Raw genomic sequence first — 25,378 nt, forward strand, 5'->3', positions numbered from 1 at the left:
AGACTGGAAAATAATAAGGCATATATTTTTAGCAGGTGAGGGTAATTAAACCATCTGCAACAATTTACAAAAGGGTTGTATGGTGCATCACTGATGAGTTAAATCAGAAGTTGGCTGGCTAATTTAGCTACAGCGAGTCAGGAAAAAGTCTTGGCATCATCGTGGGTAGTGCTCTGAAGATGTCCACACATGTGCGCAGAAGGTCAAAAAAGCAAACAGATTTAGGAATCATTAAAAGGGGATAGCAGAATAAGACTGAGACTAATATTATTGCCGTATATGAAATCCATGGTACACCCACATCTCGAATAACCGGTTGTATAGATGTGTGTCTCCTTACCTCAGAAAAGATATTGTGAGCATCTAGAAAATGTTCAGAAAAGGGCCAACTAAAATAATAGGAGGTTTGGAGAGAGCTCCCTATGAGCGAAAGATTAAAGGAGGCTAGGTCTTCAGGCTTTGGAAAAGAGGAGACTAAGGGGGGGATATATGGGACAGAGGTATATAAAATCATGAGTTGATGTGCGATTAAAGTGGACTAAGGAAAAGTTAGTTACTTTATTCCCTCATACAAGAACTAGGGTCACCAAATAAATAAATAGGTAGCAGGTTTAAAAGAAAAGGAGAGTTCTTCTCACGCAGCGCGCGACTGTCAACTTGTGGAACTCGCTTACCGTGAGGAAGTTGTGAAGGCTAGGATGATATAACAGTGTTTAAAAGGGAACGGTAAATTCCCTAATGGTGGCGTAAGTTCCACAAATGGGCTGTTAGCCAGGATGGAAGAATGGTGCCTTAGCCTCTGTTCATCAGAGGGATGAGATGGATGTCAGGAGACGAGTATCACTTGATCATTGCCTTTAACTTTCACTCCCTCTGGGGCATCTGGCATTGGCCACTGTCGGGTAGATACATACTGGGCTAGATGGACCTTTGGTCTGACCCGGTACGGCCGTTCTTGTGTTCTTATCCTTTTTTCTACAGGATATATTCTAGGAATGTTGCTGGGGGGGAAGTTCTATGGCCTGTCTTCGACGAGGGTACATCACTGATTTAGATATTTGCCTAGTTTTACAACAGGCTACATAAAAAGCTGTGGCGAAGTCAGTACAAACTAAAATTTCATTCAGACAAAATAAGAAAGTAAGCGATTTTTCAGAAATAGTAAGTCGTGATACTTTTGTACTTTTATGTCTGATTTTGTAAGTACATAGTTTTTAAATTAGGTGAAACTTGAGGTACACAAGATAAATCAGACTCCTGAAAGGGGTGCAGTAGTCTGGAAGGGTTGAGAACCACTACTCTAAAATATCAAAAAGGAAAGAGACATCTGACAAAGTGAATATTCATTCATGAAAGCTTATACATCTGTTAGTCTATAAGGTGCCACAGGACTCTTCCTTGCTTTTTACCGATCCAGACTAACACAGCTACCCCTCTGATACTTGACTCCATAATTAGAGTTTCCTTTTGGCTAAGTAATCCTTTGTTTTAGGAGCTGCTAGAGCAGAGGTGGGCAAACTACGGCCCACAGGCCACATCTGGCCTGCAGGACCGTCCTGCCCGGCCCTTGAGCTCCTGGCCAGGGAGGCTAGCCCCCAGCCACTCCCCTGCAGCCTGAGTTCGCCGTGCTGCCAGAGCTCTGGGTGGTGGGGCTGCAACAGCCACTGGGTGTCATGTATTAAATTGCTTCCCATAGGAATGTGCTACTCGCGGAGCACCAGGACTGGCTGCTGTAAGTAGTACGCTGTAAGTAGCACATTCCTACGAGGAGCAATTTCATACACTACACCAGCCCTACATAGTTTCGGAACCTCGGTGTGGCCCTCAGGCCAAAAAGTTTGCCCACCTCTGTGCTAGCCCTATCAGTGCGCCTTCTAATACTGCTTTCTCACCAGCCAGATCTTTTACGCCAGAGTCAGACCCTAAATTCAGAACCACCAAAACTACGCTCAGGGCTCCATTTGTTGCTGCATCCATCTTTTAATCTTTATCCTTGGGGCAAATATCATAGTCTTTTGGAGGAGAATGAGAGACCAGTGTTTGTGTTAACACCAACAGATGTACCAACATTAGGGATGAGAGTGATTTCATTGCCACTTAGAGCAACTGAGAGGATTCTACGATGAACTAAAACTGCCTGTAATTCCTGCATGTGCAAACAGACGACTCTCATTAATAGTTAGACATCCTTTGAGGAATTACCAGTCTGCCATATAATTTTACTTCTCACTGGATGCTCAGACGTGTTAGTAGTGGGAAGGAGGGAAATGAGAAAGGAGGTGGTAGTGTTATAATTGTTTCTACAAGTTTACCCGAATTGTGAGGAAGTGGATAAATGTTCCAATCACACACAAATGTTGATAGGAAAAGGTGTAAAAAGGAGATGGACTGAATTATTGTGAATAAAATGGCCTCCTGATGTAACTCAGGGACTGTGTTAAGATCAGTGAGAAAAATATGGGACTGAAAATCAATTAACTGAAATTAGGCTTAGCTAGTGGACAAAATAATGAAAGGATGAGCTATTGAGCCCATTACTTCCTTTTGGGGAGACTTTGGGGGAACTGGAGAACAAGCACAAAAATTACTGACTGAAAGAAGAAGGAATGAGGTTCACCTTCATAGCTGCTAGCCCCACCATGGGACCCAGCATCCACTCTGACACCACTGGGCCTTTGACATCCTGATCCTGAGAGACATCCTGACCAGACCAGGCCAAGAGAGCAATCCAGATGACATCACCTCCTCCACTGGCTCCAACTGAATCCCAAACACCACCTGAGATGTGAGAATTTCTCCCCTTCTCCCCCCTCCCACCCCAATGTATCCTTTTCCTTCCTCTCCTTATTTCTTCTCTTTCCTATCCATCTCCTTTTTCTTGCCGTCTAATAAGAGTCTGGCTTAGCTGGCCAATGCTGTATCTTCTGCAACACTGGTGTGAGCAGGTGACACAAGAGCCAGCCAAAAGCAATGCCCCACAGCCTGATGCTGGGACAAGTTTGCCATGTCTTGGAACGGCTGATAAAACCATGTACTGTGGGACTGTGTTTTTCCAGCACTGAGGGTGGAAGTGAAAGTCAACACCAAAGACGGAAGTTGCGTTTTCTGTTTTTACTGTTCTCCCCTTTTGTGCGTGTTTGTCTTGACTTGTGTTCTAGGAAACGGGGTTGGACTTTAACAATATCTACAGTCCATCTCAACTCACTTCTCTTTCTCCCAAAAAGGGCAGTTAATACCATCTAAGGGACTGTCCAACAAACGGGTTTTCCTTATAAAATCCCTCTACAGCTAAAGGAAAAGAGAATAAGTCTTATGGTTAAAATAAAAGCCTTATTTAATACTTCACTTGAACTAGTTTTACCTCTTTTTCCATATCTTTAACAAAAGGTTAAAAAGATTTTTCATGGCGTGTTTGCCCTGGTGCTAAGGAGGCTGAGGTCTCTGTGTACCAAACCGTGAATCTTGTTTAACACAGTTAAATATTGGACAGCGGCACAGTCATGTTAACACCTCTGACTCTTTGGGCCCATATAGTCCATCAAAATTTATACAACAGTGAGTCTTGTGTGAAATTTATCTGTTCACTGGTACAGATAAACACATATGCAATGATGACCAGGAAAAATGGTAGTGACTATGCAGTTTTCTTTGACATCCATTAAAATGAATGGGATGCCTGGTACTTTTCAGCAGCATGGCTGTGTTTAGGGCCCTGATGAGGAAAAACTGTACTTTAATGGTGTCCTTTTAGCCATTTGGGGGGAGCACACTTTCTCTGAAAGCAGCAAAGAGTTCTGTGGCACCTTATAGACTAACAAACGTATTAGAGCATGAGCTTTTGTGGGTGAATACCCACTTTGTTGGATGCATTCACCCACGAAAGCTCATGATCCAGTACGTTTGTTAGTCTATAAGGTGCCACTTTTACAGATCCAGACTAACATGGCTACCCCTCTGATATTTGACTTTCTGTGAACTAGCTGAAACAGTAGCCTCCCCTGTGTGGCAAGAAACTTTATTCATTCCCAATATCGCTCCATTTTTCAGCATGGCCCAACTAACTGTCTTCAGTGCTTCTGGACCTCTGTATTCTTACCTGTCACCAATTCCTTTGCTAACACTGGATTCTACTGAGGGAGCTGATTCCTGCTCTTAGCTTCTAGCAACTAAACTGTGCTTTGTTTTATATGTTCTAATCCACTGTATTTAGGCCATGTATTTAATCCCTGTTTTTTCTTTGCGCATACATCCTCGTATCCCAGCACCTTCCTGCAGAATCTCAGGCAACCAAAGGATATGAAGCTTTGCTTGATTTGTTATTTATTCTCTCTAAAATCATTGCAGACCTCCACACCACCTGCAGTGCTCCTCATCCTCCTCTTTACTGCTCCTTCAAGACTTCTCTCCAGTGAACTTTTCTCCTCTAAACTCATTCGCCTTAACTGGACCCCCTAAGAGTTCTTCCCACCCTAACCCTAATCATCATCAGCAGCAGCAGCATCACTAATAAATTTATTCTACTGCACCCAATGTGGGAGATGTTTGTCTCACACACACAAGAGGGCAGCGAGTGCTAGTAACAATGCGGTGGGATTGGAGAGAGAGAGGAAAGTTAGTGCAGATGATTATTTTAGGTTACATGCACATCTTGATTTTTTTAATGAATGTGTGTAAATGTATGGTACACACTAAGGCATACCATGTATGTAGGTGTCCAAAATGTATACAGATTATGCGTGTGTTCCTTTTTTCTGTGCAAATTTTTGCCCCCACCCCTTTCTGGAAGTATCCCAATCTGATTCTTATTCCTGAGCCATCCACAATATGCATCTCCTGCTGAATTAGCCGTTTGTACATAAATAGATACAATATACATGTACATCCTATGCTTGACACTGCTCACCGGTGGAAATCCATTTCTTGCCTAGGATCTTGTAGAGAAAGCCATAGACCTTTTCAGCACTATGGAAGCTGAGAATGACTCCATAGCAGGCAACTTTCTTGCTGGTGGAAACTGTTCCTTCATACATCTTGATCTCCTTTTCCTATCCTCCCTGGGGTCTTCATTCTGTATGCAGATGAGCCCTGTCACCATCTGTCCTTCAAATTCCTATCCATCCCCAAGTCCTTTAGTCTTCTTAGTGAGTCTGGTGTTTCCCTTGATGGATCTTATGGCTGTGTATATGCTCTCTTCACTCAACTCTTCTTCCCAATTCTGTTCAAAATCTCACTGTCACCCACCTCCTTTATACATACATTTGAGTACACCTGCATCTTAGTTCTCTCCGTTTGCCCTTCGCTCCCATGTTCTCTTTCCTACATCTCAAGTTCCACCCTGTATGCTGTTCAGCTATGTTCCACCACTGTTACAACTCTCAGACTCAATCGCTGTTATACATCCCAGCTCTGGAGCACTGTGAAGTCTGGGGCTCTCATTAGATACTGTACAGGATTGCCGTCCGGGCTGCAATGTCTAATTTTTATTCGTCCCTCATTTCCAGATGTGCCGATTATCTTTGTGTCCTCTCACATATTGTTAACACCTACCAAGCTAGCCCTCCCCTCCTACTCTTTCCCCAAATAGATAGGAGGAGCTTGCTTCTCTCCTGCCACGCAAGATTTCCCTAATTTGCTTCTTCCAACTCCTCCCTACCGAGTCTTTTTCCTGCCCTTTCTGTTTCCTTACTGTTCAGTGATTTTTATAATATCAGTTAAAAACCCTTGTCCCCTTCTACCATTATTTGGTCTAGACTCATTGTAGCGTCTAGGATTAAATCTTCTCTGTATGAAACTTCATAATCCCATAATAGGATGGGGGGAGGCCTCAGGCAGCCACAGTTCAAACCCTACCTTGATGCCATCCCTTTTCCTGCAACAGACTCTCAGCTGTTATAGTCCAGGCCCCCCTCTCTCTCTCCAAAGGTCTGCTGCAAACCCACCTCCTCCACTAGTCCTACCAACAATGTCAGTGTATAGAAGAGTAATAAAGTATATGTGTCAGCTTTGCAAACCTCTTCTGAGCATTTAGGAGCCCATGCAGAAAATGTGCTTCTTTAATTATCATCTTGACATGGGGCAAAAATATTGCACAGCATGGGCAAGTGGGAAGGTAGGATTTTGCAAGGGTGTGTGTGTGAAATACATTATACACATGATATAATATCAGAAAAAAGTGTGTATATAGATTCAGCTACTATAATGACAAAAGAGGCCTAGAGAGAGAGAGTGTCTGTGTCTGTGTCTGTCTGTCTGTGTCTGTGTGTTAAAAAAAAAAAAGCAGAACTTCATGGTTTGGAATAAACGTTTAATTGACATGAGTTTGGGATAACTGCGTCATTCACAAGTAGTGAAACCATGTGCAAATTATGCAGATTGCAGTAAATGAGTGCTAACAAAATCTTTGTACCACCTGTCCACACCATCATTCTGAAGGTGGGACATGTATCATGCAGAAAACCTTGTCCATAAATTAGTGAATTTGGGAATAAAGAAGCCAACGGTGTTTACTTCTAACTACACACAATGTAGTAGAATCTCTCTGTACTTGTATATTTGCATGTATAGCTGTGTACAGTAAATGAAAGGAGATTCCAAAATTCTGTATCATTAATTTACAATGGGGGCCTTTTTTCCTTGTGTGTTTGAACTCTCTATTCTTTGTTCATTGCTTAGCAGTTCCTTGATTCTTTCATTGGAGAAGCCTTTTGGAAAAGAGGCTGGAGTCCCTCTGTAACCTGCCCTGGCTGGCCCTAGCTGTAGCCCTTGCAAAGACATTACTACTTTGGCCTGAACACAAGCCGCTCAAACCTTTAGCCTGGCTAAATGCTTTGTACAAACAGCCGCATACAGATCTGCTCTATTCTCTTGTGATTTTCTGCTCAAGGGGCCGTGTAGTAGGTGGCTTGCTCTATCTCGCCGCTCGCCTTGGTAGTGAAGGAAGTACAATAAACGAATCTGACAGTGCCGAGGCCACCACTGTGCTGGGTCGTTCTGAGAAAACTGTACCGATTGAGGAGATTAAAACCAAGAACTGGCTGTGTCTCTCCTTTAAAGCTCTGTTCCTTTTTAAAAGGACTTTGTCCATTTCCTTTCCCCAGATAAGTTTGTGGCATTGGTATGTAAAACGTGAACTATGAGTACAGAGGGTGCTGCAGTACTTTGTAATAATAATGTGGTGAAACACCCCATTCATTCCTGTTCCAATCCCTTGAAGTCAGTGTGCACATTGCATCGTATAAGCAAGATCTGTGATCTCATTTGTACTGTAATGCATGTAGTATAATAATGATCTCATCGCCTGTTTCACTCCTTGGATATATTATTCATGAAATACATGCCTCCACCAGTTTTTTGAGGAGTTACCATTTGAGCCACTCTGCACTACAGAATTTACTGAGTTAGTGATATATTTAATACAGAAGTGCTGTAACATGGGTTACTGTTCCCTGCACAGGATGGACCATACTTTATTACAGCTGTTTATTAAAGTGTGCAACACCCCACTACAGACAGGGTTGTAACATGGTTCCTCAACATAACTAGAGCAGAGCTAACAATTGGACACAAGTAATGGATGGGATGGATTTTACCTTGAATTTCCCCTAAACAGATCACAAGATTTGGGAATATATTGCTTATCTGGAAACATTCAAGAATATCATCAGCAGATCTTTTGCAAACAAATTATCACGAATATTTGAAAGCCAAATTTGCACAAATTGGGAATCTTACAGTTGAGTTTAGAATTCTAAATTAGTTTCTAGCAGCTTTTAGACACTTGAATTTACAAACTGGCTTTTTTCAAAAAAAAATAATTTCTGATATTTCTCCGTGTTCACTTGGCTGTAGATATAACAGGATTTGGCCACATCCATAGAAGCAAGCATCTACTCCTGCCCCTCTCAAAACACTCCTTTGTTACAACATGGTGCCCCAGTGCAGGAAACCTATAGACAGGCCCCTTAAATACACCATCTCAGTGATAATATTTTTTGTGCATTCTTGGGAAGCCAGAAGGCTTTTTCCTGCATTTAAAATGTGTGTGGTGTTCAGATAGTATATGCTCAAAGTTAAAAGCTTGATATTGGGTTTTTGTATTATGTGAACATGCCCAGATGCTGTAGGGATGGGCATGTAACAGAAAATCGCCTCTTGCAGAGCACCTGCATGAGACCTTTGCATTGCTTAAGTCCCTCTTAGAGCATGGACTGTCCCGTGAGCACACGGGTGAAATTGAGTCTGTTAAATAAGTTTATACAAAATGCACAGTAAAATGAATATAAATAGTTTAATGAAATTTAAAACTAATTCAATGAAAATAGTTTGTCATTTTAAATTTCAACTTTCCGCTGGACTGTTTGCAGCCTGGACATTGCAGCCCAGTGTGCTGTACCTGGAGAATTGACTCGAAACTGAGCAGCCTAGCTTAATTATACAATCTCCATGATGTGCAAATGCAAATCAAAACCAAACTTGTCAAACATACAGGCCTAAATTTAGGCCTTATGCCCATATTTAGGGACCATCAGAGATGGACCTTTCTTTGCCAAACATCTTGAATGGTGAAATTTAAATTAGATTTTTTTAAGTTCTTTGTTAAATTAAGTTTCTGTTAGTAGCATAGATGTGGAATTTTGGTTTTGAAAAGCTGTTTATTAATCTGACTGCCTCTGAGTTCTGTAACAAAAACCAACTTTCTGCAATTTTCCAAATATTCTATTCCTTTATTGTACTACAGTGAGAGTCACTTTGGAAATGCCTGGTTGAGAGGTTAGTCATAATGCCAGTTTAGACTGCTTTGGTATTTTAAACAGTTTGACATTTGAAAATTGGCACTTTAAAAAGGACATGGCAGCCAATCTCCAAATTGCAGGATGTACCTTCTCCGACAGTTGAACAAAAAAGTTGCGATGGAGGGGGGGACAAATGATCTTAATTGCATGAGAATTTGGAAATAGGGCAAATTCTGTGTGGTTCATTAAAGCCAGTGAGACAGCTCAAGTGACTGGACTGCAGGATCAGGGCCTTTAAAAATGTGATTCTTAAATGTATTTTTCCTTCTTGGTATTACTTCAAAGTGAGAAAAATAATGGAAGCAGGCTTCCAGTGAAGGGAATATATGGAGTGAGGTGGCACCATTTAGGGCTTTGTGATTAACCATATATTATCCCTCAGTACCTTACTCTGGGCATGAAGATGGGAAGTGAAACCTTGGTTTTATCCTCCTTTACACCCTTCTTGCTCTGTGGAGGCTTCATGCTAGGCTGAGGGCTGCTCACCGATCTTAAAAAGTCCTGACATGATGAATAACTGTGCTGAAGTAGATGCTAAATCATCGGTGTTGGGATCATTTTATTTAAAAACTGTAGCTTAGAGCATTTTTTCTTCTTCTGTACAGGCATGGCACAAAGTAAACGGTGTCTCCTGCAAACTGTCCCAGGCTGACATACTGTAATTCCACAAAAGCAACAACATTGAGCCTGGCAAAAGTATAGGGCATACCACTGGCGTATGGTATTCCTAGGTGACTTCATAAACTACGTGCACTTAGACATGAGGGAGTAAAGTGAGGTTGGAGATTCAGCCATGATCCTTGTATCTAAGTGAGGTCCTGGTTTTGTATGAAGAGTCGTTCTAATGGTTGGTTTAGTAAACTTGGGCAAGATCAGATGGCCTGAAACAGGCCTTCAACGCAAGTGCTCAGCAAGGAGAAATACGGTTATCGGCCTCTTTGTGAGAATTATCAACCAAGAGCTGTGAAATGATCCTCTGACCTGAAATCATAATGTATAGTCCCCCATATTAGTTTTAGACTGAGTTTAACCAATACATTAGAAGAAAAATAAACCACCGGAGTGTAGGATTGGGGCCAGATTACACCAGAAAGGGGTAGACGTGGCTTTGGAAGTGTTCTTTGCTTTATAAACCAACGTTATTCAGATGTCAAAAGTCCACTTCCAAAATAAAGGAATAGGCCACACAGTGGGAGCAGTTCTTCCCATTTTGGGTGCTTGTATACGGGCAATAATGTTTCATACCAGAAAATGCAGATAATCTGCTACAGAATAATTAATGGTGCTGCTGGGCATATTTTTTTGATGAATGCTTATGGAACCCAGTGATAGGCGTGAAATTAGAAAATACCTTCAGTGCCCGAAAATATAAATAGCTTTCGGAACTGAAAAGATTTTCACAGCTGAAGATTTTATTGTGTTGAGAGGAAAAACTTTTCCACCCCCACCTCCCCTTTCTTCTTTGCAAGTTGTTTGTCCATTCACAAAACAAATACTCTGAAGCCCAGTGCGGCTCATGGGAATAAATTTCAGGTCGAATTAGTACAGTTTCCTTGCTGTCAGGACGGTGGAATTAATGGTGTTTTGATGACACAAATTTTGAAGGGCAAACAAAGAAGCTGAAGCGAGGGAGACATGACTCCTTAGAAGTGCAGTCCTCCTCTCCCCCAGTCTCTCTTGTCTTCCCTGTCATCCGTCTGCCAATCTCCCTGTCCATGGTTAGTTAAAGGCGCTTTTTATCCTCTTTTCTTTCCCACAGAGTTTGCCAGATCCGGGCCAGTGCCTGGGTTCCAAGGGGACACACTGCAGTTGGCCTTCATCGACTTGAGACAAGTAAGTCTTTGTGTTTTTGTTTTTTGTTTTTCTTTTAAGATGTGTGACTGAAGACCATCAGGTCTTAAGGAAAAGGGAGGGGAGGGGAAGCAGCATTGGTGATTCAGGCCAGAGACCTATATTCTCTCCCTTTCTCCCCAGTACTCAAGACCGCCAACTTATTTAGCTATCCAGGGTCCTAGGAGTGGCCGAGGTGAACGAGTTGGTGGTGTAGGGGAAAGGGAGAAAGACATTGTGCTCTGGTTGGCTTCTGCAGACATGGCAAAAAGATAACTCTGAAACTCTCTGTGCTGACACTAAGCAGGTGTTGCTGACAGAGAGAGCAGTGATGCAGAGACTGCCTGCATGGAGCACTTTTGTTCGCAGATAATGCCCGGAGAAGCGTTTCAGGAGGGCGAAGGAATTTGCATTCTGGGTTGTGTAGGGGGTGGGAGGGCGGTGGGTGGGTGTGTCTTTTTTTTTTTTTTCCTCCCTCAGCTCCCTCTTTTGCAGACATTCCCCAGCCATGAATGACAAAGTGGCTGTGTATGAAGATGGGTACAAAAGGCTCCGCCCATTGATGCCTACCTCACAAGGGATCCCATTATAGTCATGTTAACCATAGCAGGTACTAAGGCATCCCTAGAGCTTGGCAAGCCAGTTTAGGGAAAAGGACCATTCTAGCGAGTCATTTGTTATGGTAGAAATGGGCATTATTGATATACCAGGCAGGGGGAAGAAGGGAGCAGGGCCCTGTCATCTCTTGGCACTGAAGATGGATGGGGTTGGATAGAAAGTCTGAATGAAGTAAGACTTGATGACTGATGTTTCTCTCCTATTAAAACAATCTTTTTTTGTCTGTTAAACCCCACCTGCTTTGTCTCTCCTGCCATAATGATGCAGTGCCTCTTGTTTTCAGGGTTGACATAGTTTGCATTCTGAAAACTTTCAGATGCACAGGGTATTTCTTTAATCTGCATAATCCCTTGTATCGATGATCTCCTCACCGCTGTGACTCTGATTCATGCCGGAACAGCTTTTAACCCGTAATGGATTGCGAACCCTCTCCGAATCCAATTGATGTGCATTGTAATCTGTCATCCAATGACACTTCTGCAAAGCTACATTAAAGTTTGATGATGATAATAATGAATCTCCACACACCCACTTACATTTGGGAATTCAGTTCTGCATGGTTTGTTTCCATATCAAACTTGTCCATTCGGTTACATGTATGGTCCATTTGCAATATTGTCTTAAAAAATGCCTCGCAGGAAAGAAATGAGTTGTCATTGCCGAATCTCATGCTTTTGCATACATAAGTGTTTCAGCACCACATGCGGAGTTGTCAGTAAAGCACCCATGACCTTGTGTTTTCGGTAATATAGGGGTGTTGGTTCTTCTCCAAAGAGACGCAGATGAATGCAGAGATTCTGAAGAGGAACGCTGTGGTTTTTTCCTAAAGAATTTAATGCCGTAAAAATGCTTCTCCAATGTTTAGCTTACATGAAACAGTGTATTAACTGCTGGCCAGCGTACGTGTAGTGTTAATATGGTTTATAAGGGCAGTATGCACCCAAGTGAATTCAACATGAGCCAGGATACAGCTATACGATGGTCCACTTGTTGTTTCCTTTCTAGTATTTCCGCTCCTTTGTCAAATACTCTCCTCTACACAAGTTTTCTCTAATTGTATTTGTTGGTAAGTTTCCTGCTGCTGAGTGTATTCTGTTCTTCTTCTTCGAGTGCTTGCTCATATCCATTCCAGTTAGGTGTGTGCGCGCCACGTGCACGTTCGTCGGAAGACTTTTACCCTAGCAACACTCGGTGGGTCGGCAGGGTGCCCCCTGGAGTGGCGCCGCCATGGTGCCGGATATATACCCCTGCCGACCCAGCCGCCCTTCAGTTCCTTCTTACCGCCCGTGTCGGTCGTTGGAACAGTGGAGCGCAGCTTAGCTGACCTCCGCTTCCCTAGCTACTCGTAGTTCTTGTGTATACATTTATACAGTTATAATCCTTATACGTTTTTCTTAATAGTTAGTTTAATGTTAGTTAATGGGGTTTGGGGAGTAGCCCCTTCCCTGCAACCGGTGCCGGAGCCCATGCCCGGCTCACCGGTTCTTAGTCTGTGCTTGGCCGGCCTCCGGCCGTTGCTGACAGGAGATCCACAAGTACTCCTGTTTACGGTGCCTCGGGGGATCGCATTTCGCAGATAAGTGCCCCATTTGCACGGCATTTAAGCCGAAAACAATATGGAGCGGCACTTTCATTTCCCCTCCACCTTTTGCACATAGTATTTCTGCTCCTCTGTCAAATACTCTCCTCTACACAAGTTTTTTCTAATTGTATTTGTTGGTAAGTTTCCTGCTGCTAAGTGTATTCTGTTCTTTCTCTTCCACTAACTGGTCTTCAGCATTTTTGATAACTTGCTGAAGATGTAATCTGTGCTCAGCTACAGGAAAGACCTGACTCACCTAGCCTGTCTAGTGAAATCTGCAGTTCAGGACAGGCAACACTATAGCTTTGAGTGTCGGAGTGATACTTTCTTGATACAAGTAGGGTATTGCTTAGGTAGCACATGGTAATTGACCATTCTGTGTCTTTCTAAAACCTGTGGGAAGTACAGATATCATTTGTTCATACAGGGCGGTGCATGACATTTTACATAAATATAAATTCCGTGTCGGCACAGATTTTCACTGTGCGAAGCTCTGATCCTGCAAGGAATTTTCTGCACCCCCTGCACATACATGGAGCTGTGCTGATTTTCTCACCACAGGCAATTTGAAAAAACCCGAACCCTTGTTTTTCTATAAATATGTGTTTGGGGTGTTCCACGGACACTTTTGCTCTGTCACTGTTCTGTCATGTGAAACGGTAGGAACTTGCCAGAGCTAAATTTGAAAGTCACCTCTTCAAACCCCTTCAGTGGGGTAAGACTTAGACAACTGCTTTCTTTGAGTTTATAACAGCTGTTTTGCTTACCACTTGTCAAACAGCAAACATTTTATATGCATCTTTTACTGTGTCCCAAAGCCAGTTGTGGTTGTGGGTTTACGTTGAATGACAATCAAAGTATGTTTCCCTCAAATATACACTTTCCTCGCCTCTCCCACCATATTCCCTAGCTTCCCACGTTACCTGTATAATCATAGATAGCCTTCCTTGTTTTATGAGTAGCATGAAATAAAAAGTGAAAAGCCGTATTTTTTTAAAAAACAGTTCATTGGTCATTCATAGACATGGTAAAGTTAATTGGAAGGTTATTTGGTGAGATACATTTATTTCTTTAATGTGGATCTCCAGCTCATCTTTTAATCAGAACTTGGTGGTAAAAGTTGGATGAAATGAGAGATTTGTGTGTTTAGCCCCATACCAACAGACACCTTTCATACTGCGATGCTGTCTGCACTGTCCTTGCAGTCTGCTTTGTGTCGCTCTTGTCAGTTTCATGCTAGGAAGTAATTGCGTTCAAGGCTATGCTCGCCAGCCAGCAGCATGAAAGCATGCCCCCAGAACGGGTCATGACAGCTTGACAGTAAGCACTGATTCTCCCATTTTTTCCAAGAAAATGTATTTCTGTTCTCTGCATAGGGCTAGTTTCATAAACTAGAGGCAGGTTGAAAACAGTCAATTGCATGAGCCTGACACCGAGTGCTTACATTTAGTCCTGGGCCACACCTGGATGGGGACTGCCCGTCCCACTGAGTGTGCAGCAATGTATAGAACCACTTGTTAAAAGATGTCAAAAATGGCTTGTTTCATGCTTTGATGAAATACATACTACAATGTGCAAATCATGAGAGAGAGATTAAGTCAGTTAAACTGAATATTTCCCTGAAGCGGAAGCTAAGATAGTGGCAAACCCTCTGACATGTCTTTGGTCCACACACGCGCTTGCATATTTGAAGCCCATTTTTCAGTTGAAAGAGAAGACCTTGCAAAACGTGGCTAATCACAGCGTTAATCTCTGAATCCTAGAAAGTAGACATGACAAAATGTCCCATTGGGTTCCATCCAGTTCACCTCCCAGCCAAGGCAGGAGTATTCCTTATTGCAGTAACTCTAACTAAATCCTTCTGTAAACTGCTTTGTCAGGGAGAGACCAGCTCCTCATGCAATATTCCCCATCTCTCACAGCCTGGCACGCTACGGGTAGGCCTGGAGCAGCTGGGAGCCTGCTTCCTAGTAAAGGTAGACAGTCAAGTGCTAGATCTGATCAAGATAGCATGAGAAATGTGGCTGCAGTGACACAGGCCCCGGGTCAGCCAACCTTCCCAACTACAAGTCCTCCCGACTTCCACGGTATTCACGCAGGTGGCTAGCCTAATCACCTCCTAAGCCACTTGCTAATTTTAGGGTGTTAGCTGGAGCAGAGCTAGCGCCTGTCTGTCTACCCACTTTGGGGAGTGCACTCTCAGATGCAGGGTAGAAGTAGCCTAAAAGTTCCAGTCTGCTGATGCAGCAGGAGATGGCTTCCTGGATTGTTGATATCAAGGAGCTACAGCTTGTAAAGCATTGCCCTACTGCCATATGCCTAGATGTGTTTTCTTTCCTATTTAGTGTTTAATCCCCCCAAGCAATGAGGCTTCCACCTCTCCCCTGGGAGGCGAATGTACTATAGCTTTGTATCATCTGGATATCTTTCCTGATATTCGGCATAAATTTTCCTTTCCTTCATTTCATCCCATTATAGTACTCCTAATTCTCCCTTTGTGTTGTATCCCCACTCAGTCCTCTTATTTCATAGGTTTTGGTCGCTACTTGTGCATCCCTCGCTAATGGAGTGTAACTCGCTGGACCACTCTTTGAGCTAACAGAGCTGGGTCTTTTAGCTCAGCCTAGAAAGGCACAAAATTAACTTTTATAGGTCAATATGTTCAAAAACTGGTGCCTAAAGTTAGCCTTCTAAATCCATATTTAAATTTAGTTGCCTGATTTTGAAAATATTTACCATAATGCCTTGTTGGAAAGCGGTACGTCATATGCAAAGTCATGGATTCATTATGCCCCATTTAAACAACTGTTTCATTGATGATCCTTGCATTAATAAGCTACTCCTGTGGGAGATTTGAGAGTAGTTATACCTTGGGTTTTGATAATGCTCTCCAAGTGAGGATCTCTGAGTGCTTTAGGAACAGTAGGGCAAACCTTTCAACACCCTCTGAGACAGGCAAGTAAGTATAATGCTCATTTAATCTGTGAGCAAACTGAATTACCAAGAGCTTAATATCAGAGAAGATGCAACAGGTCTGTGGGAGGGCCAGGAGTGGAACCTGAAGTGTTCTAATGGCAACTCCCTGTGCTGTAACCATGAGGCTGCTCTGTCTGACACAGTCACACGGGGTGCCCACCTAAGTTCCATGGCATTCCTTGCGCTTAGAATGCCTTCTGCAAATCTATTGGCTGTGACACTGAAGTGTCCCTAAAAATTCATTTCCACCGATAACCTGGGAGAAGTGAAGGAGCAGAAAGGCGACAACAAATAATGGAAAAAAAATCCTCAAGATGGCCACGTTGTCCTGTCATCAAAATCTTTTTATTGTCACCTAGTCCTCCTGCCCCCAGCCCCTTCTTATTTTTCCAACTCCTTATGGTAGTGCTACGTCAAATCAAGACAGTGCACCCTTCTTGGAAGGAACTATGACACTGAATCGGAACTGCACTTCTCAAGAGAGATCATTTTGATGGGTATAGGAAGAGGCAAGGTGGCTTTAAGTCACCTTTTTCCTCCTGGATTGTGAGTTTGGACTGCCAAGCGCTGTCCTTATTCCTGGTGGCTTTGAATGGCCCCCTAATGGGTTAGTCCATTTGTCCAGAGCAGAGCACTCCAGCCACATATACTCCTTCTGATTCTGAATATGCCCCTTCCCAACCTTGGACCTAGCCATAGGCCAAGTGGGTGTTGCTTAGGATGACTCTCTCAACCCTGCAGCTCCTGAAAACATGATGGAGGAATTCTCTGTGGAGCAACTAAACCATCCTAAAAGAGCTAGCAGCAGATTCCAGAATCCAGGCTAATGTTCTGCTTGCTTGTTAGGCTCAGAATGTGTTTTGGGGGCAGTAAAAAATAAAAGTTTTGAAAAAGGCACCTTTCTTCAAAATCAGTGAATTACCTAATGCTAAATGTCTGACTCACAAAGGAAAGATGAATCAGAGTTTGTGCTGATATCCAGGCTGACACGATCTTCAGCTAACACTACTCTGCAAGAAGTTAAACAAATAAAATAAAAGGCACGAAGGTGGATTTAGAGCCTTAACTCCGAATTTCCTTGCTTTGGTGGGTTTAAGCTAGTCTTTATGGTACTTTAAACATGGCTTTTTGCAGTTCAACTATATTAAGCTCACCCAACCTCCTAGTTCATTCAGCTGCTCAGACTCCATCAAAACCCATCACCCTTGATCCAGAAAGGATGTATTGGCATCCTGGGGATTTAGCCAGCCTAGATACTCCTCAGAGCCTTCAAACAAAATATCAAGAGTGCAAACATATACTGTTAGTGCTTCAGTTAGTCTAGAAAAATTCTGCCCGGGTTTCTTTCATTACAGTGTACTCCTGTGGATATTGTGGGAGTAAATGTAGCAGGGGGTTCGATATTAATTGTCAGAAAGATTGGACCCTTCCGTTGTAAACTCTCCAGGGTCAGAGATTCAGTTGTCATCTATGAAGTAACATTATGGTCCTATCTAAGTAAGGAGTAGAGTGGAAGCTTATTGTGAGAATCATGTAATTTCGCCCCCAACGCCGTGAGAGGTTGAATCATAACAACTGTGCAAGGAAATGTATGAGCACTCATTTTATGTGGATGTCTTTGCTAGTCTGTTTTTCCTTCAGTGGTGGAACAAGCAATCAGATAAAACTCCATTTCCACCCAAAACCTCGGTGAACAGGAAAAGTTGCATCTAGACTGGGAGCACATTTTAGTTATTTATTAAAATTTGGGGTCTTGATCCTGCTTTTTACTGAGCTCGCTCAACTCTCATTGTCATCCTTAGGGATAATAAGCCCCTTTGGATGTGTCATCAGTTCCCTACACCTAAGATCAGATAACTGTCACTTTGAAATTTCTGCCATGTAATGGGGAGTGGTTCTAAACAGTCGTAGCTAGATGGTGTTAGCCAGCTTGTTGGTAGCAACAAACCTCTCCTCCCCACCCTGACGGCAGATGCCCTCTAATTGCAGGAGATTGTGAGGCAGTCATCTGATCAGGGAAACGGACACCAGTTGAGTGATAAGGCCCACTTTCACCTTTAACCTGTTGATTGAGGCAGGATTGATGGGGGATGAAGAAGGCCAGAGGTGGATGCCCTTAACCTCAAGATCCCTGCTTGTGAAACTGAATACACTCCAATAATCTCTGCATGCTTGGAAGCTGTCACTCTTCAGCTGGCTAGGAAAGCTATGCATGTTGAATGGAGTTGCCGTCCATAAAGGAACCTTCAGTGAGCTGCCTTGCTCGATAGCTTCCCTTCATCCTGTAGATTTAAAAAAATCTGCTCATTTTGCTGCTTGCGAAAGTGAGAATTCAGCTGAGGTGTATTTTAGGAATGTTTTAGCTTCAATTATTTGGGGCCCACTGGGTAATTAAGTCAGTTCTGTAGCGCAATCCTTTATCCCCAAAGAGGCAGTGTGGTGATACTACCCCCAATTATTATTTTTTTTCAAAGTACCTTCTCCTTTTCAGAGTGATCATGGTTTGATGTGGTGGTGTTCTGCTTTTTGTTGGGAAAGGGCTATCAGTGTTCTGCCAGGCAAAGAATCTACAGTCTCTCAGATCATTTCTCATTTTAGTTATGTTATGGATCGGTAAAAAGCTGAAATACACAAAATGATGGTACAAAATATAACAGTATTAAGGATTTTGTGAGGAGTACGTGCTCCAGATCTCTGCAGTCCTTTTCCTGTTTTTCCATGAAAGCTACTGACTTAACGATGGGACATTTGTCCCAGCCATGCAACTATCGTCTCTTAAGAATTTTGAAGAAAATTGTTCAAGAAAAACACTTCAGTTTTCCTGACTCTTCACTGTATAGCACTTGATCTGAAGAGTATCCTTATCATTAACCATTTTGATAGTGTCATAATGGTGCATGGCACTTTACAAGTCGTAGAATAAGATATGATTCCTGCCCTAAAGCGCTTACAGACTAACATGGACAAGACAAAATGCAGGATGCCTGTTCAGGACAAGTGTGGAGAGACTGTTGGTGAGGAGACAAGTGGAAGATTCATTTATGGAAGAGATGAGATTTAGGGAGAGCATCCTTGGTGGACAAGAAGTGACAGACTGTTTGTTTGAAATGGAGGGGCTATGTGATATAGGGGCAAAGGTGAGGAGGAGGAGCTTAAATCTGATGTGTTCAAGACAGAAAGCCAGTGAAAGATTTTGGGAAATGACGACAAGGTGGGAGCGGCATGAGAGGATGCCAAAGGAAAGACAGTATATTTGCCAAACAAATCAAGGACTGAGATTTCAGGATTGCGTTTAAGCTAATGTAATGGACTATAAGGTGGACAGAAAGCTTACTAGATCATCGGGTTCATCAATGGCTCCATGTCTAGTTGACAGCCAGTATCTGGCGGAGTGCCCCAAGGCTCAGACCTGGGGCCGGTTTTATTCAACATCTTCATTAATGATCAGGAGGATTGCGTGGATTGAACTCTCAGCAAGTTTGCAGATGACACTAAACTGGGAGGAGTGGTAGATATGCTGGAGGGTAGGGATAGGATACAGAGATACCTAGACAAATTAGAAGATTGGACCAAAAGAAATCTGATGAGGTTCAGCAACGGCAAGTGCAGAGTCCTGCACTTAGGACAGAAGAATCCCATTCACTGTTACAGACTAGGCACCGAATGGCTAGGCAGCAGTTCCACAGAAAAGGACCTAGAGGTTACAGTGGATGAGAAGCTGGATATGAGTCAAGAGTGTGCCCTTATTGCCAAGAAGGCTAATGGCATTTTGGACTGTAAAAGTAGGGGCATTGCTAGCAGATCAAGGGATGTGATCATTCCCCTCTATTCATCATTGGCGAGGTCTCTTCTCGAGTACTGTGTTCAGTTTTGGGCCCCACACTACAAGAAGGATGTGGAAAAATTTGAAAGAGTCCAGCAGAGAGCACTAAAAATGATTAGGGGGCTGGAGCACATAATTTATGAGGAGAGCCTGAGGAAACTGGGATTATTTAGTCTGCAGAAGAGAAGAATGAAGGGGGATTTGATAGCTGCTTTCAACTACCTGAAAGGGGTTCCAGAGAGGGTGGATCTAGACCATTCTCAGTGGTAGCAGATGACAGAACAAGGAGTAATGGTCTCAAGTTGCAGTGGGGGAGATTGAGGTTGGATATTAGGAAAACCTTTTTCATTAGGAGGGTGGTGAAGCACTAGAATGGGTTACCTAGGGAGGTGGTGGAATCTCCTTCCTTAGAGGTTTTTAAGGTCAGACTTGACAAATTCCTGGCTGGAACGATTTAGTTGGGGATTGGTCCTGCTTTGAGCAAGGGGTTGGACTAGGTGACGTCCTGAGTTCCCTTCCAACCTGATATTATATGATTCTATGATTCTGTTATTCTAATATTACATTGCAAGGAAGCATGCAGTACAAAGTGATGCAGATGAAGGTTATGAAGCATTAAAAATCAGATCTGCAGTAGATATCTTCTCATCCTGACTAAAGTGCTCTCAGATTTTAAGAGAAGCGTGTACCTTTGTGATCTTCTACTCTGACAACTCATTGACAACACAGGCCATCTAATTTCCCTCCAGTGATTCCTGCATCAAATACAATAACTTGTGGTTGTGCTACAGCATACCTTTTTAGAAAGACAGACATTCCACTTTATTGATGTCAGCCCTGTATTGACGAATTGACAGCAAGGTGGCACTATACAACAGCAAACTTTGCAGCAAAATGTATTTTAATTTCTGTAACATTGTCCTACCCTATTATTGCCCTTTCCCCCACCTCCCATTCAATAATAGTATACATTCTTTATAATAATTTGCATTTTGATAGATCTGGTTTGCATCTCACAAAACTTTAGTTAATTATAGCTCTAACCAATAAAAGAATAAATGTAGCTGTTAGAAATCTGGATGAGTTATTTATTTAATAGGTCAGATAAGCAATTCTCTCACCATTTGTATTACTTTGTTTAGAAGTTGGTTTCATTACAGTTGGGAAATTCATGCCTTTACTCAACATCAGTTGTTTAGCCATGAAAAGTATGGTGCTGCTCTAAAATACATGTAAAATGGCAGCTTCTTTTTAGAGCCGTATCTGCTTGCTTTAGTGACGGTAAGTTTTTGAGGTGATGGCTCTGGGGTGCCAACAGGAGTAATGAGAGAGTGAGGTGGAATCTATTCTAGCTCATATATTAAGAGAATTACTGAGTTTCTAGTTGCTGGTGTTAACTCAGTTCCAAATCCTCGGCTACACCTGTGCACTCCCCATGAAGAGAGAGTAGTTGAGGGCAGAGCATAACCTCACATGTGGATTATGGGACACAAACTGGTGAAACATCAGAAATATCCCAGATTGACTTGGAAACATAACAAGTTTGATCCAGAAATATTGAAATACAGTAAATGTTGGAAATCCAATTTTGATGCCATTTTTGACAAAATAGTAGCATGTGTTTCTGCATTAATTGCGTATTTTGATAAGTATCCAAAATGTAATTTACGTGCTTGACTTCTAAGATAGTATGTTAGACTAACAAAAGGGGATGAGAGATCCCCATATAATCAGATAGTTTTTAGTACCCCCACCTGCAGCCAATGGAGAGAGCCATTAGGCCAGTGATTACTATACAGTGTGATCAAATTGGTCTAACCATGCAAACAGCAGAGCAGCCATGGCAAGGGCATCCTTTTGGCATCCCAGAGTTTTAAAAGAGCTGGCCGAGGAGCTTGATGGACTGTTAATGTTGATTTTCAGTAAATCTTGGAGCGCTGGGAAAATTCTAGAAGTCTAGAAGAAATCTAATGTAGTGCCAGTTTTTAAAGAGAGTTAATGGGATGACCCAGCTGAATACAGACCTTTCTGCCTGACATCAGTCCTGGGCAAGATAATGAAGCAGATGATACAGTTAACAAAGAACTAAACAAGGGTAATGTAATTAATTCAAATCAACATGGGTTGGTGGAAAATAGATCCTGTCAAACTAACTTGGGTGTTTTTTAGGGGTCAGTTCTTGGCCCTCTGATATTTAACATTTTTATCAATGACCTGGAAGAATACCTATAATCTTGACTAATAAAGTTTGCAGATGACACAAAATTGGGGAAGTGGTAAATAATGAAGACCTTAGAAATATGAGTGATTTAAATCACTTGGTAAACTGGGCACAAGCAAACAATGTGTGTGTTAATGTAGCTAAGTGTAAATATATACATCTAGGAGCAAAGAATGTAGGCCATACTTACAGGATGGGGGACACTCTTCTGGGAAGTGGTGACTGTGAAAAAGATTTGGGGATAATCATCTGAACATGAGCTCCCAGTGTCATTCTGTGGCCAAAAGAGCTAATGCAATCCTGGGACGCATATACAAGGGGATCTCTATTAGGAGTGGAGAGGTTATTTTACTGGAATACTGTGTGCAGTTCTGTGCCCACAGTTCAGGAAGGATGTGAATAAATTGGAGTGGGTTCAGAGAAGAGCCATGAGAATGATGAAAGGATCATAAAATAATCCATCTTATGATAGACGTAAGAAGCTCAATTTATTTAGCTTAACAAATGGAAGTTGAAGGGGTGTCTTGATCACTGTCTGCAAGTACCTACATAGGGAACATATATTTGATAATGGGCTCTTCAGTCTGGCACAGAGACGTATAACACATTCCAATGGCTAGAAGCTGAAGCTAGGCAAATTGAAGCTAAAAAGAAGGCATGGATTTTTAATGATGAGAGTAATTAACCATTTGGAACAGTTTACCAAGGGTTGTGGTAGATTCTCCATCAATGATGATTTTTCAGTCAGGATCGGGCGTTTCTCTAAAATTTCTACTGTAGGAATTATTTTGGGGAAGGTCTCTCGCCTGTATTATACAGGAGGTCAAGCTAGTTTATCACAGTGGCTTTGTGGCCCAAGAATCTTGGATAGGTCCCACTGGATGCTCTGGCTGACCTGGTCAAACTAGTCTGAGTTACTAGGAGACTTCACCCCTGGGCTCTGTAACCAGCAAAAGAAAAGAGAAAAGTGAGCAGTATGGTAATAGATTTCTTCTGGACTTGGAGGACCTGTCTTCTACTTAACACTGATTCTCACAGACAAGGGAGGTGAGCGAGAGCAGCAGGACGTGCTGTCTGTTGTGGCCACGGTGGGTCATGGGAGACCTTTTGTGTTCTAAGAGAATGAGTTGGTTCTGCTCTGGGTCTGAAGAGGCTAGCTGGCCAACTTAGTCTTCTCTAACCTAACCATTCACTACAAGCTAACTGTGCATGTAGCTGTGTGTTGTTGTAAAATCCTTTTTGCTCTGATACTTTGTTCCAACTGCTAAATAAGGAAACTCAGTTTGAAGAAGGCTGTTAGTATCCCCAGTCACAGGTTCCCAAAGGGAGGATCGAGCATGTGCCCAGACTGAGATGAGCCTGCATTGCATTAAGCAGTTGGTATTCGAGGGGTAATGTACCCAGGTTCAAGTCTTGAGAGTGGAAGTGTTGCCAGTTTCTGCCCGAGACAGGTAAGAGCAACAGGAGTAATACTTCCAGGGGTGCTGTCAGAAAAACCACAAGGGGCAGAGGTGCCACTGATCCTCTGTGACACCACTTTTACAGAGTCATTTTTCAAAGAATTAGATGCCTCCTTCAGGGGCAGCGGTGAACTAGTGCACAATTTACATAATGTCCCAAACCCTTTCCTCTTTTGGACGGGTAAATCTCATGGAAGTTAGGTAAAGAAGTCAGGAAAAAGATCTTGGAGTCATCGTGGATAGTTTTTTGAAGATGTCCATGCAGTGTGCAGAGGCGGTCAAAAAAGCAAACAGGATGTTAGGAATCACTAAAAGGGGATAGAGAATAAGACTGAGAATATATTATTGCCCTTATATAAATCCATGGTATGCCCACATCTCAAATACTGTGTACAGATGTGGTCTCCTCACCTCAAAAAAGATATACTGGCACTAGAAAAGGTTCAGAAAAGGGCAACTAAAACGATTAGGGGTTTGAGCAGGTCCCAATGAGAAAGATTAAAGCTAGGACTCCAGCTGGAAAAGAGGAGACTAAAGGCAGGGATATTGATAGAGGTATATAAAATTCAAGTGTGTGGATAAAGTGGATAAGAAAAGTTATTTACTTATTCCCATAATACAAGAACTAGAGGTCAGCAAATAAATCTAATAGCAGCGGCGTTTAAAAACAGGTAAAAGGAAGTTCTTCACGCAGCGCGCACAAGCCAACTTGTGGAACTCCTTACCTGAGGAGGTTGTGAAGGCTAGGACTATAACAGCATTTAAAAGGGAACTGGATAAATTCATGGTGGTTAAGTCCATAAATGGCTATTAGCCAGGATGGGTAAGGAATGGTGTCCCTAGCCTCTGTTTGTCAGAGGCTGGAGATGGATGGCAGGAGAGAGAAGTCTTGATCTTTGCCTGCTAGGTTCACTCCCTCTGGAGCACCTGGCATTGGCCACTGTCAGTAGACAGGATACTGGGCTAGATGGACCTTTGGTCTGACCCAGTATGGCGTCTCTTATGTTCTTATAATAGCTTCATACACGGTTTGTTTTCTCTAACTGTAATCTGTTCATTTAGTGCATATTATTACTGGATGCTATTAAGCATTTCTAGGCACCACATCTGCATCATTTGGAAGCAGTCCTGATATACCAGATAAGTATTTGCTTTAGAGAATCATGATCATTTTGTGGTGTATGTTTCACATTCTTCTCCCATGTAATCCCTTCTGACAAATTTAACTCGTGGCTATATGGAATAAGTCAAGTAAAATGCAGCCTTATTCAAGTCATGTGTCATACATATTAATCTCTCTAGCGATCTTCCCATTCATTCAGTTCTTTCCTTCTATCAGTCCCCACTGAAGGCACATCCCCTCGAGGATATATTTTAGTGTAGCAGTTAACTGGCTTCAAGTCTCTTGGATCGATATTGTGCATATTTTTCAGTGTTTAAGTTACCACCATGGTCTGTTAGTCTTGGCTTAGGCAAAAGAAGCCTGGTGATGAAATGGACACTTGATCTGCAGTTTGCCAGATAGTGTAAACAAGCACATTAGTTGGATGGAGGAGAGGCACGTTAATTGCAGAGAGAGACTGTTGCTTGAATTGATCCATTAAAGACTGCTTCAGGGAGCTGCATCATCCTTTTATATCATTACAAAGAATCACTGAAAAAATAAACTTTCCCTTAATTGGAAAGTCCTGCTCCAGGATGACTAGAACTGAATTGGTTTTAACTCTGGGTCATAGATGCTTGCACCATTCATTGCGTGATCTCAAATACCAGATTTAAGTGACAAACTGGGCCCCTTTTTACCCTTAAGATTGAAACAGAGCTGTGGCCACGCAGGAAAACATGGTTGTCATGATGTTGCACAGTGTGACTATTAAGAACTTCATGGTGACATCGGGGACAAAATTTAAGTCTTCCCATTCCAAAGTTACAAACCCTCTACCATGTGGACTAAAGGGGACATACTGTTGGCAATATAGGGCTTGCTCTCTCTGACTTGCAGTTTTGATTCGATCCAGTAGAAGGCACTGTTAAATTTTGTTGTTTTTTTGCAGTCAGGTTGTATTACGCTTAATT

At 42.4% G+C, this 25,378-nt stretch overlaps 1 protein-coding gene across 3 annotated transcripts in view; it reads left to right on the forward strand.

Moving 5' to 3' along the window:
- Positions 1-25,378, forward strand: part of EXOC6B (exocyst complex component 6B) — a 379,256-nt gene that overhangs the window by 271,671 nt on the left and 82,207 nt on the right. For 2 of the 3 annotated variants that reach the window (XM_075066684.1, XM_075066685.1), the window contains one exon: positions 10,552-10,625. In XM_075066684.1, coding sequence (XP_074922785.1) covers positions 10,552-10,625 — 74 coding nt within the window. Of the gene's footprint in view, positions 1-10,551; positions 10,626-11,523; positions 12,089-25,378 lie in introns of those variants that run through there. The other variant, XM_075066686.1, reaches the window with a different exon arrangement.

Source organism: Chelonoidis abingdonii, chromosome 5 (genome assembly GCF_003597395.2).
Source record: "Chelonoidis abingdonii isolate Lonesome George chromosome 5, CheloAbing_2.0, whole genome shotgun sequence".
Lineage (NCBI taxonomy): Eukaryota > Metazoa > Chordata > Testudines > Testudinidae > Chelonoidis > Chelonoidis abingdonii.